At 39.3% G+C, this 18,283-nt stretch overlaps 1 protein-coding gene and 1 long non-coding RNA gene across 3 annotated transcripts in view; both read left to right on the top strand.

The window, feature by feature from the left end:
• LOC100646247 (protein patched) overlaps window positions 1-18,283 on the top strand; it is an 87,385-nt gene that overhangs the window by 14,385 nt on the left and 54,717 nt on the right. For both annotated transcript variants that reach the window (XM_012318161.3, XM_012318162.3), the window contains exon 2: window positions 10,068-10,260. In XM_012318161.3, coding sequence (XP_012173551.1) covers window positions 10,068-10,260 — 193 coding nt within the window. The remainder of the gene's footprint in view (window positions 1-10,067; window positions 10,261-18,283) is intronic.
• LOC110120022 lies at window positions 16,205-18,173 on the top strand. Its single transcript, XR_002308572.2, has 2 exons — window positions 16,205-17,037; window positions 17,435-18,173. It is a non-coding gene; the product is annotated as an uncharacterized LOC110120022 (long non-coding RNA).

Here is an 18,283-nt window from a genome sequence, read left to right as displayed (position 1 = left end):
GCCGTGCAGAGGGTGAAGCAGAGCACGCTGGCCGAAAGAGCGCCGCCTCTTCACGACGACGATGACGACAATGACGAAGACGAAGAAAAAGACAGCGACACTCGGCTTAGAAACTCGTCGCGAGCGTGTTAATTACGCGCTCGGATTTCCAACTTTGCTTCAGTTTCATATTTCCATGGAAACTAAGTGGTTGCGGATTTTGTCATTAGGTGGTAATGACAAAATCCGCAACCACTTACTGCCAACCTAACCTTTTTTCCCTAACATTTCCTAAGTGATTAATTTGGCACTAGAGGAGGCCATTGCCCCTAGCGCCACCCTTCCTGCTAGTGGGGGCCCTGGACCGCCTGACCGCCATCACTGTCAACCTAACCTAACCCCAATAGTAGAAGAGGTATATTTACATATAACGTATAACATTTTTTCATATATATATTATATAACATTTATACATGTGCAGTGTCAACATCGTCACGTAGACTTCGAGATGTTTCATCTTATCTCATCAATATCTCAGTCCAATCGTTAGACCGCGAATTTCTGTACAAACTCGCTTGTCCATGGATATAATAGAAAATACGAAAACTGGTATAGAAAATTCGTCTACCTATGAAATGTCAGAAAAACCGTTATACTCTAGATATTTGATACATTATTATACATATTTATATATTATATATTTTCTATGAATTGTTCGCACTCTACGTAAAAATATTGGCTTAGCATTTTGTCATTACCACCTAATGACAAAACCCGCAATCACTTACTTGCCAATCCAATATACGAAGGCGAGAAAAATAGATACGATGCAATTATAATTATTAGAAGTTCGTACGTAAAAGGATGCGATTGATCCGGTCGTGGAAGCGCAATATTTCAAGTGAGAAAGTTGGCGTCACGTCGCGTTAATTTCGCAAGAAACGCGCTGAAAGCGCAACCTACTGTTCCAGCTCGGACAAACGCTGCTCTGTCGATTGCCGAAAGTTGCAGACAGACGTTCGTTGTATCGCTTTCGATACGCCACGCTCTTCCTTTTCACGCGGCTTTTCATCTGCCCGACCTGGAAGCTGTGACCGCGTGAAATAAATGTAAAAGAGAGAGAATATTGTCGCGCGAAAAATCTGAAAGAAATCGTTGGTATAAACGAGAGTGTCGGTCTCTGGTCCGTTTCTAATGGCGCAAATCCGCCGGCAAGCGTCGACGAAATAAGTCAGAGCGAAATGGATGGGATTAGGGGACGCCGGGTCGGCCCAGACCCTTTCATCCTCGCTGAAGGATACACGCCCCTTGCTTGCTACAAACCACTCGAGCCCGCTGGCTCCTTTGCGTAGGGTCAGTACCTGATTGATGCAGTTTACCTATCGCTTGAACGTTGCAATGCTGCACATGTAGACTTTGTTAGTGCGGAAGCTAACCGATTATGAAATTAGCAGAGAGGCCAGCTGTTTCCTCCTTTTCTTTTTTCCTCTGCCACATTGTCTTGCAGGTTATGTAGGTTTTGCTGTTTTAGTTTTAGAAGTAGAATGTAGGAAGAGGCTGAAAGTGACGTAGTAAGTGGCAGGCGTGGTGGTAGTTGTTGCGCGATGGTAGTTAAGCCACGCTAATTGCTAGCTTCGAAATAATTACAAAACGTATTTCGTTAAATATCCGTGAGGCTGGAACGAGAAGACGAAGTGGCGTCGACTCTTAGAATAACCCGACCAGATACGAGGTCAATGCGAGATAGAAGGTGGAGGAAGCTCGTTTACCCGTGGCTTTCCTTTCCAATAGATACTCGCCGCTGTTGGAATTCTTTGGCCGATTAGAGCGCCAGTCGGATCGAGTTTCTTGCGGACACTTTGCAGCCGGTACCTACCGCAACAACCTATTCGTTTATCTGGCGAGTCGCATGTCGTAGCCGCGAGCGCACACGCGTGTAACCTGTAGAAAACGAGACCCGGCGTACGTGTGGCGCGAACTTTTTCGCGCCACTTTTACCTACGTAAGGAAATAATTCTGTACAGTCCAGGGCCGTTTCTGACGCGCGCAACATCCACACGCAACACGCCACAGACACGCATCTCGCTTCGTCCGCCCACGCTCCGCCAATCTCTTGTCAAATGGAGCGTGTGCGTTTGTTCGATTTCACTGGCGACGCGACAGATCTGTTCGCATTATAATGCTAATGACAAACGATTCTGCGTTCTGCTAATGACTCACGCGCGACGCCAATGTGGTGGGCAGTTTGAGACGTTGTTGGGTTGAATGAATTTCTTCTTTTCTTTTTTTTTAGTGGATTTTAGCAGGTGGAATTTCAATGAATTTTGCAATTCTTGCAATTTTTTTAATTTGGTTTTACAATTTTATTTTAAAATTTCTACTTCGTGTTATATTTTTGCAACGATAACTAAAGGAATAATATAATGAATTTTATCTTGTTTTTTATGTATTCAAGCTGAAAATAATTTTGTATCAAGGCTACTTATACCAATACCAGCGAAAATGACTGGTACTTGTCAAAGTGTACAGGAGTCCTGCAATCTGTTTATCGAACCCCAATTAATCAGCTCCCTCGTTTTCTACAATTTGCTACACGTTTTTCAAATTTTTATCGTGTATCATTCAATATGACGATATCAGTTATCAGGAAAATGTGGAATTTAGTTTGAAAAATCCCTTGCGAGGTGCTCTTTGTTAATAGCAATAATTGTAACTGCTAATAACAATTAATTCGACGATATTGTTTAACCAGGTACCCGTTTCTGACGAGTATACTCGTCATGCGCAAAAAGAATGAAGCATTCCGTAACGACTTAATTCTATATCGTGTACTCTGTGTTTGACGAATATACTCGTCAAGCAGGTGGCGAGTCAGTTAGCTGGTGAGACGTAGAATATCAAAGTAGTTTGATAATATTTTTACATTTCATATATACAATACAATATGATATATAATATCTTTTTATTTCGTGTGTACATTATATTACCACGTATAATATTTTCCATTTCGTATATACGATATACTATGACATATAATATTTTTACATTTCATATACACAATATAATATAATATGTAGTATACCATCTCACTAAACGTCTGAACATCCATAAATTGTATTGGGTTGGTAACTGAGTAGTTGCGGATTTCGTCTTTAGGTGGCAACCACTTAGTTACCAACCCAATAGCTTCGATCCCTTCCGAATCTTATTTCTTGTTTCGTGAATAGTCGCAGGTAATTTAATATTCGCATTTTGAAACCGTCGGATGTACGCGGTTCCCTTATCGAGCATTAACAACAAACAAGTCTGCTCGCACAGCGAAAAAGTTGCGCGCTGAAAGGGTCGAGTTTTGTTCGGAAATAATTTAATCTCGGGAGCGCAAGCGCGCACAGCGCGCTGTCAAAAACGTCTTCGAAGCGTGCTCGAATTTCCGCCAACGGTGCACGACGAAAGAAGAGACATGGAAAGGGAAGAGACGTAGAAAGAGAGAAACAAAGGAGAAAAAGAAAGCGCTGACGCCACGAGCCCACGACTCACGAGTCGCTCTCGAGATGTCTCTGTGTATATGTGTGTACGTATGTGCGTATGTGTATAGGCTCGTATAGCAGCGAGAGGGAAGGAGAGCAAAGCGGCGGAATTCTGCCTTTTTCCCGTAAGTGGTCCCCGCGGGTCTTATGGGGTTTCTCGTGGTGGGCAATATCTACATATTACAAGCTCGTGGCGCGGGGACCACCGTCGTTGACATAAGATCCTGTTATGCTGTCTGCTATCTGCTCGCGAACCTCGTGTCGCGCTGTAAGAAAAACATTAAAAGTAGGAGTAACATAAATTCGTTAAACGTTGTCCCCTTCACCCCATTACGCGTTGCCTCGTCGAATTTCCTTCTCTCGGCTTCTTTCTTCTCCTCTTTCGTATTACTCGCCACTATAAAGACGCTGTCAGGCGGCGCTGTCGCTTCTCGATGTCGACGACAGTGATGCGAGTGTTCTTGTTGCTTGTAGTCGATCGTAATCGTTGTTTAATTCTTCGACGATGATGCAGTCGTGAAATAAGTATCGGATTATGGAAGGACGATGGATTTTTAGCTTTCTACGTTCGAGAAGATCGGTCGAGCGATCAAACGAGTAAAAATTGTGCTACATTTGATGGTTCACTAAGAAATTATTAGACCGTGGATCTTCGTGGGAATTTATGATAAAACGCGAAGGGAAATTTACAAAGACTCGCTTCGTTCGCTGAACTTTTGCAGTGTGATATTACTTAAACGTAGAATAACGCGAGAGACAGAGTGGTTTGAATAATTTAACTAACGAAGCAGCTCTGTTCGATAAAATTTCAGACGCAAGTGTAAATTTCAAGAAGGGACGTTTGTAAATTTGAAATTCAATCTCTTTCGCATTGTTTCTTGCTGTTGCAAATAGAGGCAGGCAATTTTATTTTCTTGGACTCGTCGTTTTGCAGAAGACAAGCAGCGAAACGATAAAGAGTGTTTTACATTACGCGTGGAATTGTGCTTTGTATGCAAATAAAGCTTCCAAAAAGCGGATATTGCGCTAAACAGATAGCTACCAGGAATGGCTTCTTCGACAAAGCCATAGAAATATTCTACAAACGTAGAGAGAAAGTCAAGGGAATAATATGAAAGACATCATTGGTGAAGGATTAATCGCGTTTAGGAAATAATAAAATTGAGAATTATGTCACGATTTTCTCCAAATTGATTGAGTCGTCCTAACGAAGCTGCCTCCCGATTTTCCTAATAAGGAAACTACACACTGCTGGAGAAAGGCAATTTCCTAACATTATTCGCCTCCATCTTTTCTGTAATAGCCGACATTTTTGTCACTTCATATATACGATATATCACCATGTGTAATTATTTTTTCATTTTGTATGTGCGATATATTGCCATGTATAATATTTTTTATTTCATATATACGATATATTATCATGTATAATATTTTTTCTTTTCATATATATGATATACTATTATGTATAATATTTTTGTATTTCATGTATACATTATATTAGCATAATATTTTTTATTTCATATATACGGTATAATATCACGCATAATATTTTTGCATTTTATGTATACATTATATTAACATGTGCAATATTTTTGCATTTCAAGTATACGTTATATTAGCACGCATAATATTTTTTCATTTCATGTATACGTTATATTACCATGTATAATATTTTTCATTTCATATATACGATATATTATCACGTATAATATTTTTGCACTTCATATACACAATATAATATAATATATAGTATTTTTTCATTTCATATATACAATATACCATCACATATAATATTCTTACATTTTATATACACAATATATAACATATAACATTTTTTTATTTCATATACACAATATAATATAATATATAGTATTTTTTCAATTCATCTATATGATATATTATCATATGTAATGTTTCTTCATTTCATGAATACGATACATTATCATGTATAATAATTTTTCATTTCATATACACAATATATCACATATAATATTTTTTTATTTCATATACACAATATAATATAATACATAGTATTTTTTCAATTCATGTATACATTAGCATTCATAATATTTTTCCATTTCATATATACAACATACCATTACATATAATATTCTTACATTTTATATGCACAACATATAACATATAATATTTTTTTATTTCATATACACAATATAATATAATATATAGTATTTTTTCAATTCATCTATATGATATATTATCATATGTAATGTTTTTTTCATTTCATGAATACGATACATTATCATGTATAATAATTTTTCATTTCATATACACAATATATCACATATAATAATTTTTCATTTCATATACACAATGTAATATAATACATAGTATTTTTTCAATTCATGTATACATTAGCATTCATAATATTTTTCCATTTCATATATACAATATACCATCACATATAATATTCTTACATTTCATATACACAAAATAATATCATACATAATACTTTTGCATTTCATGTATGCAATATATTACCACGTACGACTGTAATTTCATATATATATATACCATGCAAACTCGAAAGAGCCTTATTAGTATCGACCATGTTTATAAATTCCTATCTTACAAATTACTCCAATCGCTTCAATTTGGAACACGATACTGAATCACTAATTCCGTACTATAATCAATTGCAATTCAGTTAGCTGCCCCCCCCCCAAAAAAAAAAGAAAAGAAAGGATGAACACACGGAGACGAGGAAGAAAGTCGAATTTCACCGCGAACGTATCAACCGGTCGATCGATGACGATGGCTCTTGAATGGCGAAGAAAAAAAATGATTGATTGCGAGAGCCTCGAGTCTCGAATGAGGGAACAGCTTCCTCCCGAGAGAGGAACGTAAACACGCGGTCATCAGTCGGCGAATGTTCGACGGAGGTCTGCGTGGCCGTGGTTCCCCGGGGACCATGTGGCCGACGAGGATTGTCCGCACGTCTAGAGTTACCCGAGTCTGGCGGGCCGCGAGGCCGCGGCACCGGGGTTAATTGGCTGGAAAACCTTGCTATCCGATACTCGACGCCCGGCTACTGCCCCGAGATACGTAAGCGTGTGTAATCTGTATTTTCATCTGCACGTCTATCGTGCCGCGTGTTTCCACGCTGCTGCCTCCTTTCTTCTCCCTCCTTTATCTATCTTTCTCTCTACGCTTCTTGCTACCTTCCGTTGCTCTGTAACTGTAAATACCCGAACGCGAGTCTATAGAGAAGAAAGGGAAGCAAACACGTAGAAAGAGCGAGCGAGCGAGAGAGAGAAAGAGAAAGGTTGTAAAGAGAAGAGAAAAGCGTTCGTTCCTTTTCTCCTGCAAGGCTCGATTCCCTTCTGATCTGTGCCTCTTCTCCTGGCCTTCCTTCTCCGTCTTTCTTTCCCTGTCGGCCAGGAAAGATAGGTATTGTTGCGGGTGGTCCCTGGTGCACATTGTCAGACCGGCCACCAGGTAGTGTGCAACGTTGCCGTTCGCAATGTTGCGAGCGTTCCTATCCCTTCCATTCTACCCTCTTTCTTTCTTTCCTCCTTTCTTTTTGTTTCACTTTAGTTTGGCTTATCCTTTTTGCTCCGCTTTTCTTCTGTCTTTCTTTAGCCTTCTTCTTCCGATTCGCTCTCTTGGTGGGGGTGTCCCGCTCCTGGGTATCTGTGCATACGGCAAAGGGGTGGGTGTTTCACAGTTCCACTGTGTAGATCCGAGTAGCGATCTGTGTCATATATATATACTTCACCTTATTATTTTCTTGCCAATTTTTAAGATTTTAACAATAATACCTTTTTCAATGATTTGTTAATTTTTTATCGGATAAAAATATGATATTTCCTCTGTTGATTTACCTTTTTCGTCAAATCTATAACAGAAGCATTTGTCCTGCGCTGGACGTGTATACTCGTCGTTGCTTGATTTCAATTACGCGAATTAGCGATTTTTCAGACTAAATTGTCCAGTCAATTGGTTAATACGGATCACGTGATTCGTTGGAAGCTTGCACACAGTTAATTAGAAGCTTAAGCTTAACTAGAAAATGATGATCAGTGAACAGCTACACTTGTAACATGCTGTACTGTACAGTGACAAGGCAGAGAATTATTTTCCTTCGACCAAGCCATCCTTTCGTCGTAAACCTCTCATTTACCTCCTAGTCACGGAGAATACTTTAAAGACGCTTCTTTCCACGTCTTCAGCTTCCTGATGCTGCTCTATCAACGTTTCTCGTTTCTGTCAAATTTCATCCGGCTTCATTCATTGCCAGGTTCGCGCAACCTCGTCTACGCTCTTCTGCTCCTACCTTCCGCGTCTCCTTCTGGCACGTTTCGTGGAAGAGAGGTGGAGCGCGCACGTTCGTACAAGCCGCAGCCAGCTACTTATCATCGTCAAAGCCCACGCGGCCAATTTAAAGCGCTTCGGCTGCCGTTCCGGCCTCTGCCGCCCTTTAACCGCTGGAATCTGTTCTTTCTCTTGAAAATCGTAGGCGGCGCTGTCCGTGGCCGATCGTAAAGCTGCCCCAATGAATTGGCAAGTGGCACGTAGAGTGCAGCAGAAGCTGTACCGTTTTATCGGGTGCGCGACGCGAGCGCCAGAAGCATCCTACAACCGCGCTTCAATTTAGATGCTAATGCGTACGACATTTTAATTATTATTCATAGTTTGCGTGCGAGCCGAGTCGAAGGGGTGTCACGTTGAACCGGCGAATAAGACGTCCGAGGATAGTTTGCTTGGCCTTTGAAATTGAAAGTTATAAATTACCGGTTACGACGATAGTCGATAGCAGCCGGCTGTTTCCTCGTTTACTTGCTGATTAATTTCTGTTAATTAACGACACAGTTCGTGCACCTTCGTTTACTTTGCTTGCTTCGTATGAAACGCCCAATAGTTTGAGGAGATTCTAGTGAAGTAAAAGGGCGCGAAATTGAAATTTAATAATTATTTAATAATTATTTTCGCACAATTAGTATTTTATGGGGTACGATTTTCTTTTCTTCTCGCAACCTTTTTCAACATTATTACGATTCTTCTTGCAACTTGTTCGATTAATTATTCGCTTTATCTTTATCGTAATATTTCCAGCGACGTTCACAGGCCTCCACGATATTTCTTTTCGAACAGAGTATGTAAGAGGATAAAGGAACAACGTGTAGATATATAAATTTGCAATTTGTAAATTTGTAAATTAGAAATTAGTTTTCATACGCGATCTTAACCTACGCGGTTAGAAATTATATCTTTGTGGAAGTTTTAAAAGTAACAAGTGCGCAGAGTAATTTAACGTTAACAGCACAACACAGTGTAATACAGCAACGATTAACGTTAACAATGAAAATGATCAACCTCCAAATATTTCAAGCGATGCAGATGTTGGGGGAAATTGTTTCCAAGCGCCTCACGCTAAAACCATCGCTACAAGTATTTTTAAATATGTTCGCTCATTTTTAGCAAAATATTACACTTGTTAAATACTATTCGGAGAGTTCGTTCCGATTTTTATTTTGAAGCAAATTAATAATTTATTTTCAAGCAATTTAATAAAATAGGAAATTTTGTTCAGTATCCCTCCATTGGGGAAATCGTTTCCTATCGCGTCACGCTAAAGAAAATTACTACAAATATTTTTAAATATGCCCGCCAATTTTTAACGAAATTAAATGTTGCTGGAAAAGTTCGTTCCGATTTTTTAGCAATTTGATTTACATAGAAAGCCACGCTGAAGAGTTTCTCGGCGAAGGACTGGACTGAGGACATATATATGCGTGTTCTGTAAGTGCCCGGCATGGGCTAAGGACGCATGTATGGATTTTTCAATTTTTCCGAACACCTACGCAGAAGTGATACTATTACGTTTGTGTGAAATAAATATAAATGCATTCCTTATGGCAGTAAACAAATGCCAATAGTGGCTCGTTATTGTTGAAGTGGCTACCACTTGTAAGAAAACTCTACATCTGGTTTTTTTAGTTTTCTCAAGCACTGAATTTTTCACACACAACTAAATTATTAACTTGTGTTAATATTTACTAAATTTAGTTTTCTAGTTTATTGTTTTCTAGTTTATTACCCAAATTCTAGTTAACTGCAAATTTCAATGTTTATAATAAATAATTTAAAATAACTAAAATATAACGCTCTTGAGTCGTTTAATCTCGTGCAAAAGAATTACTATAACTTATTGCTTTGCGCTTTGAATAGTCAATCAACGGAGTTCAGTCTAACGAAAAAGTATTCCGTCCACAGCGATCGTCAGCGCTAGACGCGCGCCGTCCGTACGGACGGCATAGGCCGCGAGTATTTAGCACTCAAAGGGTTAATAGCGCGACACGTGCGTAAAAACGTACAATATCAACGTTTAACCTTCGACGATATGTTGGAACCAATCAACCGAGGTATAAATATAGAAATTGAATTCTCAGCTATACTTCGCCTCATAACGAGAAAAAAAACAATTTCTGAAAATACAATTCCCTTGATAAATCCTAGAAACAATTATTCGTTTAACATATTGATTATATATTGGTGTTGGTCGCGATAGTCTAAAGTTTCAGATGCCTTATTTTTCAGGGCAAAGCGGAAGGTCAGAGATCTGCGGTTTGGATCAGGGCAAGGCTGCAGGATCAGCTGAGTCAGCTGGGCTACTTCCTGCAGAGGCGCGCAGGCAAGGTCCTCTTTCTCGCGATCATCGCTTTGGCTATGTTCTGTGTCGCTCTCAAGACCGCTCAAGTTCACAGCAAGGTCGAACAGCTCTGGGTTCAAGGTGAATACGCTTTTTAAAATATTGCTAACATCTCTGTCTAACGAATCGAAATATCCTACGATCTTCTTTTTTATTTAACAATACAAGCTTGGATAGAATGGAAGAATATCTAGTGCTTTTTATTTTTTGACAATTTTCGCGCTGATAATTCATGTTCATGTGGTCCGCGAGAAGATTATCAAAAACGCAGTAGTTCCGTTGTTAAATTTCGCACGCAGTTGTCCTTGCTTTTTTTCAGCTTCCTTCCTCGGTAGAATAGCGAAGTTTCTCTTAACTCGATTTTTCTTTACGATTTCGTTCTTGCTATTCTCTATTCGGTGCACTGCAATGTACTATTACGTATACTTGCTGTGGTAAAACAGCGTACGTGTACCTAGTTATCTTCTAACATTTCTTACAATTTTACTATTAGTATCTTTATTAATATCGCTATTAATATCTCATAAAAAATTGCCCACGTAAAATGGAATAATTTATTTACTGGCAATTATGGAAATATTTTCTGTTTATTTTAACGTTTCTGTTCGTATTTTAAAATATAGACGTTTCTTATGGGACGAGTCGATAATTTTTTAGAAAGTTTCTACACATTCAACTCAATGTATCGTGACATACGCGGTGTCATTATCGGCCCTAGATAATCTACGATGACTCCGGAGATAAACGTAGAGCATTCGTTTAGGCGAGCGAAGATATTCTTTGTCCCATTTTTCAATTGAAACAAACGTGAAACAACTAATTAAATATTCCAATACGATTCTTTCATTCTAAGATTACTTAAGATTCAACGAAGACTCACATTTTTCTCTGTACACAGTACACACGGTGTTTAGCTATCTGCGTTAATTTACAAATTTTGGAAGGTTAAAATTATTTAATTGATCGACTAGAAACTACTTCAAATTATGGAAAGCACCGACAATCTTTGTTAAATTGCTATATATTACAAGTTTCTTGCTAAACGTGTGTTAGGTATTGCTTGGCTATCTTCTTCCCGTGTCACGTTCCTTATCCGTGTCTCGTATTTCAAACGTAACTTCACAACGTCCCAGCGTAAATCATCTAACTTTACGAAAATTTGTCAACCTTTTCGTTTTGACGACCGCGACGGATGCGCGTCAACGATAATTCTCGTCAAGACTCGTGTGACATACGATGAACAATAAGAAGAACCGAAATACAAAAATTACATCTGTATCTTGCAGAGTATCGTCGACGTGCGTGCAAAAATGGTCTAGTCGGTGAGAAGCGACAGTCGGTCAAAAAGAAATTGGCAAAAATCAGTCGCTTTTGTGGTTACTGGCCGAGAATTTCGCCTTGACAAGCCTCAGCAGGAATTAAGAGATTCGACGAATGACTAAGAGGTTTTATAATACCACGATGTTCTGCGCGTAATACCAACGCGCATCTGGCACGTCACAGCGGCGAAATCTCCTGCAAATCGCGCCAGTGTACGCTAATAAAGCGTACAACACGGCTTGTACGTTTGCCGTGACAAGGACATTACTCTCGCAATCTCTGCATTTTCTCGCTTCCTGCGAACGTACGGAAAATTGGATTTCTCAGGCGATATGGTCGCCGTGTCACATGGCAAGCGTTAGGTAGCAAGTGACACCGGGTTGCATTCGTTTAGGCGAAAACACGTACGATTCGACCGGCTGGTCCTAATGGCTTATCACTCGTCGGAGAGCAGAAAGGGACTGCGAGGTTGGCGTATAGTTCGCACAGAGGACGACGATTTCGCGTGAAAATATATGCAAAGGGTGAGACGCGGACGAAGAGAAAGGGCGGCGGAGAGTGAGAATGGTGTGACAAAAGGAGAATAGAGAAAGAGAGAGAGAGAGAGAGCGAAACTACGCTTTACCATCACGCTCATCGCACACGGTACATTAGTTTGCTCTCGCTGGGTGGCCCTCTATATTTATCCGTAGTCAGAAACGCTAATTCGAACACCCCGTTGCTAACTTCGACTGGAAACGTTGCTCGTTGGCCGAACGAAAAGATTTCGAACGACTTTCGAATGGAAAGTGAGCTACGCTACGCTTGAGAAAGAAGCTGATGGTAAATGGAATTTCATTGGACTGTAAAATTTCTTGAGAATCGAATGTTCTTGACAGAGGTAGAGGCTGCTGTATCGGTATTGGTGTATGTGAGAGATGGGCATTTTTGGGATTTTCGTTTCTTGTCTGTGAAACGAATGCTTCAGTTAGTCGCAAATTTTTATCTGTTATTTTATGCTGATATCGTTTAGTAATACAATGAAAGTAATAGATAGACGAGACAAGTTTTCTGTGGCATTTCGTAGACCCTCGAGGATATATAGTATTATGGCAATCAACGTTTTGAAATGTCCAGTAGGCTGCGCAACATATACAAATTCCATTATCAAGTAAAATATCAACATTAGTTTCTCATATTTCAAGATATGTTGAAATGTCTATTTGAGGTTCCTCTTATCTCCTACCTTTGAGGGAAATTGAGAAACATATACAAGTTCTATTATCAAATTAAATGTCGTATGCAATATTGTTTTCTTATTTATTAAGATATTTTTAAATATTTATTTGAGGTTCCTCTTGTCTCTTACATTGAAGAGAAGTTGGAAAAATATACAAGTTCCATTATTAAATACAGTATTTATTTAACATTTTCTTATTTTTCAATAAACCTTCAGATGTCTATTTAGAGTTCCTCTTGTCTCTTACACTAAAAGGGAAGTTGCAAGACATATACAAATTCCATTATCAAATAAAATATCATATTTAGCATCTTGTCATTTGTGAATATACATATACATCTTTTTTTCATTTCAATATATACATATAATAAACAAAAGCAACTTAAAATATATATATAATATAAATGTATACACGCACACATTATAATTATATATTAAATAACATATTTAAAGTTCCTCTTGTTTCATAACTTTTCCCACAAAGTGAAGTTACACCATATGGATAGACTATTACAAAACAGTCATTAAATATTCGAAGAAGGAAAATAAAGACAGTAATAACAAAAAAAAAAAAAAAAAGGAAAAAAATATGAAACTCCAGCTCCCTTCGGTTTCAAAACGAGAAATAGGACATTTTAACGAAGAAACACGCCATATACAATACTGATGCCACTGTGGCCAGCGATTCGATCCATTACCTAAACAGTTCGGTTCAACGACCACGACCGAACAGTGTTTCGTGACGAGAGCAGCGGAACAATGAAAAGTGCTGTTCTAGTATCGAGGACAAATATTACTTTCCAAGAGGAGAGTCGAAGCACGACGAGCGTGGAGGATCCACGGTTTGTCCTGTGTAACTGTTCCAAAGATTCTTTCGTCGCGGTCCGCTTGGCACGAGGAGTCGGCCGTGATCGTTGCCCGTCTAGGATCAAAGTTAAGGCCACGCTGCGGGATTTCCTCGAGCGCGGGAAACACGCTCGCGGACGGCAGATTAAAGACGTATCAGCGTTTTATGAGATTTTAATGAGCAAACGAGTTTGCTGAGCGAGCCGTGGCTCTTGTTCTGCAACGGCGGCGGCCCCCGGATCAGCGAAGCGTGATCCGGCGCGTTGACCGCCGTTTTATAAAACGCGGTGTGCTCGCCGACCGAGCAAAGTTGGCAAAAATTTGCATCCGCGCGATAATCACGCGGGAAAATCGTTAAAAAGTCATCCATCTCGAACAGAAGTTTCAGGGACCTCAAAAGCCCAAATGGCAGCGGGAATCTTTAACCTGCGCTTTTACGAACATTTTGACAAAACTATTTACCTGGCCGCTTGCTGTGCTCAAACGTTCTGTTGATTCTGTTGGTGAAAAGTTCTCCTTTATCTCGTTGGACATTTTCGGCTATTTGTCAGACTGCGATACTTGTCAGTTTTTGAAAAAGGTACTTTGGAAAATATTTTGGTATTTTATTGCTCTTACTGTATCGCAAATATTTGTGAGAATAACATTCTTTGAACTCTTCGAACATTGTACGGATTACACACGATTAAGAGTTTCATTTTCAAGATTGAATCTGCGTTTAGGCTTGTTAACACATTGTGTAAGACGCTCTGCGCGCTCCCAGGGCCTGTGCATTTTTGAACGCTCCAGTAGCATGCTTGGCAAGCAATAGGATGCATATATGCAGATTTTTAATTTGTATTTGGTATTATATCTTTTATTCAGTCTTCCTCTATATCTAATCGCATCATTTAATTCAAGAATGTTGCTGCTATCACTGAATTCATGTTCGTCGCAAGTGTTGTTTGGTGCATCAGATGAATCATCAAACAACAATTCACTTGGACTTTCATTTCCTTTCCTTTATATCTATGTGTCGTTTTGCTACTTTTATAGAATTAGGGCATATTTCATAAAATAATTTTTGTTATAAATTATCCGTAACAGATTGAAAATTTTAATGATTTTTAAAAAGCTGTTTCCTTACAAATTAAAACACAAACTTTGAAATAACAAAATGCACAAAAATAAAACTGTGTACTGGCTATACTAACTGATTGTTTTTACTTGGAATGTCAACACTCGGTTGTTTTGCTAATCATTTGCCACAAGAATGCGCAAGGCTTTATTACCCTGGTAACGTAACAAAAACATTCATCTCTGGTCGCTTAAGCCATCGATTCAGTCGAAAAAACATGGAAACTAGATATCTCGTGACTCAGCCACAACGTTCGCCTTGCTAAAAACGACATAGCTCGTGACCCGTACACAATGTGTTAATAACATCGATACGAGCGAGAGAAGCGGCTGCATGGTATTGGTATACGTGTTCTATACACATTTATGCTTTTCTTAAAATACCATTATATGTACCCTAAAAATTCCTCGTTATTTTTACTTTTAAAGAAAATCCCAAAGAAATTCGTCTCTTCGTCAAATATACTTCACGAAGATTAACATTGCGTTCAACGAGGCAAAATTGAATCGCACACTTTCTCTGTACTCGCTCGCAAAGAAGTTGTCTTCTACTACGCGTATCGGATTATCCAATGGAATTGCACAGCGGTACAACCCTTATTTTCTGCAAAGGTGCGCGCGGAACCCTTCATTCCTCTATCTCGGCTAATTTAATAGCGTATCGGGAAGGAGTAACGACTGGCGGAAAAAGCGTGCAGCTATTTGCACGCCGGTGTCGCGGCTTTTTACCGCGCCGATCGGTCGAGTGGTACGCGAGGGTTGCGCGACCGTGCGAGAAGCGGCGCGATAGCTCGCACACAGGGCCACAGTTTATATGGGCTTTTCGAGATGGTGATCCGAGATGTGCGGCGTGCGTGCGTCATGCGGATCAGTACCGGATATCCGTGAGGCGACTGCAGCTGAGGCGGGATATGCGGGCGCAGTTGTACCGAACCGTGCGGGGAAGAGCATACAGCGACTTGAAAAACGGTTGCAACATCCTCCGAAACTTTCGACTAACTTCTTTAACGCATCGAGGATGAATTCGTGTCTTACAAAATATAAATAACCACTTTATTAATTTTTAGAATTCTTTGTCTTTTTAAGTAAATGAATATTAGTCCTCGATCCTCGGAAAAATGCGCGTTAGACAGCGTGTAGGTTGGCTTGTTGTAGGTTGGAAACGTATGACTCGCTGTGGCGCGCGCCGTTGGCTGTGTTAACTCTTTGCACTCGGAATTTTATTTCAATTTCATTATCAGCAGCTCCCAACGCGCTTTTAAGTGTTTTATTGAAATATTTGTGAAATTTACTTTAACTAAAAAATAAGACAATCTAAATTTAATAAAGGAAGAAACAAATTCACTTAAATACCAGTTTTATTCACACTATTGTTGTATTTTCTAATTTTTAAGTGTCTCTTGTATATATCTTGAAACAATTTCCGGGATGCAATTCTGGTTTTCTTTCGCAAGTTGCACAAAAAAGCATGAGAAAAGAATGTCGAGTGGGACTCGACAAAGGAGCTCCTGAGATAAAAACTGATGTCGAGTCACACTCGACATAGGAGTGCAAAGGGTTAAAAGAGAAAGAGGCAGAAAAAACAAGAAGAAAAGTAGGAGAAAATGGAAATTAAAGGAGCGAAGATTAACGCGCGTGATGTGTGGTGGAGATTAGGGCGGAGGTCACAGCGGAGGTGAGGAGGTTAAGGGCGTCGCGAGAGAACAGATACACGCGGAATTCAGGAGCAGTTCAGGTTATATTGCCCTGTTTCGCCACCTATCCGCGGAATTTAGTTTCAGAAATCTGTCACGTGGTTCGGTGATGGAGTGCGTAGCTAGCTACAAGCGACGACGAGTGTATTCGTCAAACATATTCAACGGGTTCAGTTCAAATCTATTTCGAATCTATTTCGAAATATCGGCAACAGGAAAACTAGTACTCTGTTCGTAGCTTCGATAATGCAACAAAAGTATCAACGCTTGGACCACCATTTTGCCAACCTAACACTTATTGAAATACTTGCGGTCGATGGTGTATGTTGGATCGTTTGAAAAGACGCAACGACGACATTCCACGGATGGAAAAGAAGGAGAGTTTACGACTCGGTCGTGCGATTTGACGATATTCCGAGAGAAGTGTGTGACGGACATAAATTTCGTCGGCGAGAGATCGATAAACGTTGCTTTATGGTTTCCTTGATTTCGCTCGTTTACTCTGTGCTCGCGGTGGAACACGAGGAAAGTAATCGAGAAGGTTTTATCGTCGACACGGAGGGGGTCCCTTCGTTTCAACGTTCATTGTTTAATTGTTCGCGTTTTATTCGCAGAGATTCGTAAGATGGAGATCCTCCGGCTGCTTTAAATCAATATACACCGGTGCGTACAGACAAACGAGGAAAGTGTTCGTACCAGAGAAGCGAATTGTTCGACCACCTGCCGCTTTGCTGTTCCAATGTTTGAACATTTTACTATTACAGTCGAATCTGCCGTAACTCGAGACTCAAGGGAAGACCTGCAATCTTCGAGTTACAGAGGTTTCGGCTTATCGAAATTTCACAGTAGAAGAGATTCGATGTACGAAAGCTTCGTACGAATACGAATATGATCGCATTTGTGTATGATCAGATTGTGTTTGTGTTTTCATCTTCCTCTTGCTGCTCGTTTTATTCGACCCACGTAAATACCAAAGCTGTAGACGTGGCAGATGATAGGAACTTCCACTGAAGTTTATAATTATAGTGCATCTGATTTTCTTTGTTTTGTATAATTTCAGTGGCAATACCGATAGGATGAATACAATTCATGTACAGTCGAGCCGCAAGAACTAAAATCTTCGAATTACAGAGATTTCGACTTATCAAAATTTCCAGTAAAAGAGAGATAGCAAAGGAAAATTCGACATACAGAAGTTTCAGACGAAGGAAAAATCCAAGAGTGTTTGTAGAAAACACTGTAAGTGGCAAGCTTGACAAATTTTGATTTTTCATTGGGACATGTTTTATATACCAATGAGGATACTGTAGCATAGAACTTGGGTGCAATTTCCCTTTCTAAATGATTATTAATAATGCCAGATGATGGTGTTACAGTCTTTGTAGAAAAATATATGGACAAATAAACATTAGTTAATTGTTTCTACATTTTTGTCTATGCTACAAATATAAATGAATGGAGATGGCATGACAGGCTCTTCTACAGATACACTTTTCTTCCTAAATTTGGACTAGATTATTGCATAGGTTTTTTAAAATCTTATTACAACGTTGTTTTTGTGGAAAAAATATGTGGACAAATAAACATTAGTTAATTGTTTCTTGGCTCTTGTCTGTGGCATTTATTTAAATAAATGGACCTCACAACTATGAGGTAGCATGACAGGCTCTTCTACAGATACACTTTTCTCTTCCATGAATTTGGACTAGATTAATGCATAAGTTTCTGTAAATAATAGTACAATGTCGTCTTTGTAAAAAAAATTTATATGGTCAAATAAACATTAATTAATTAGTTTATTGGTAATAAAAGAGAAACTGTCTATGTTCCTCGTGTAAAAAACGCGAAATTACTCTCGGAACGATCGAATGGTAGAACCTTCGAGATATGAGCTATCCGTCGGCACGAA

This window comes from Bombus terrestris, chromosome 17, assembly GCF_910591885.1.
Source record: "Bombus terrestris chromosome 17, iyBomTerr1.2, whole genome shotgun sequence".
Taxonomy (NCBI): domain Eukaryota; kingdom Metazoa; phylum Arthropoda; class Insecta; order Hymenoptera; family Apidae; genus Bombus; species Bombus terrestris.
The sequence above is the reverse complement of the archived record's forward strand: the minus strand, read 5'-3'. Positions and strand labels throughout refer to the sequence as shown.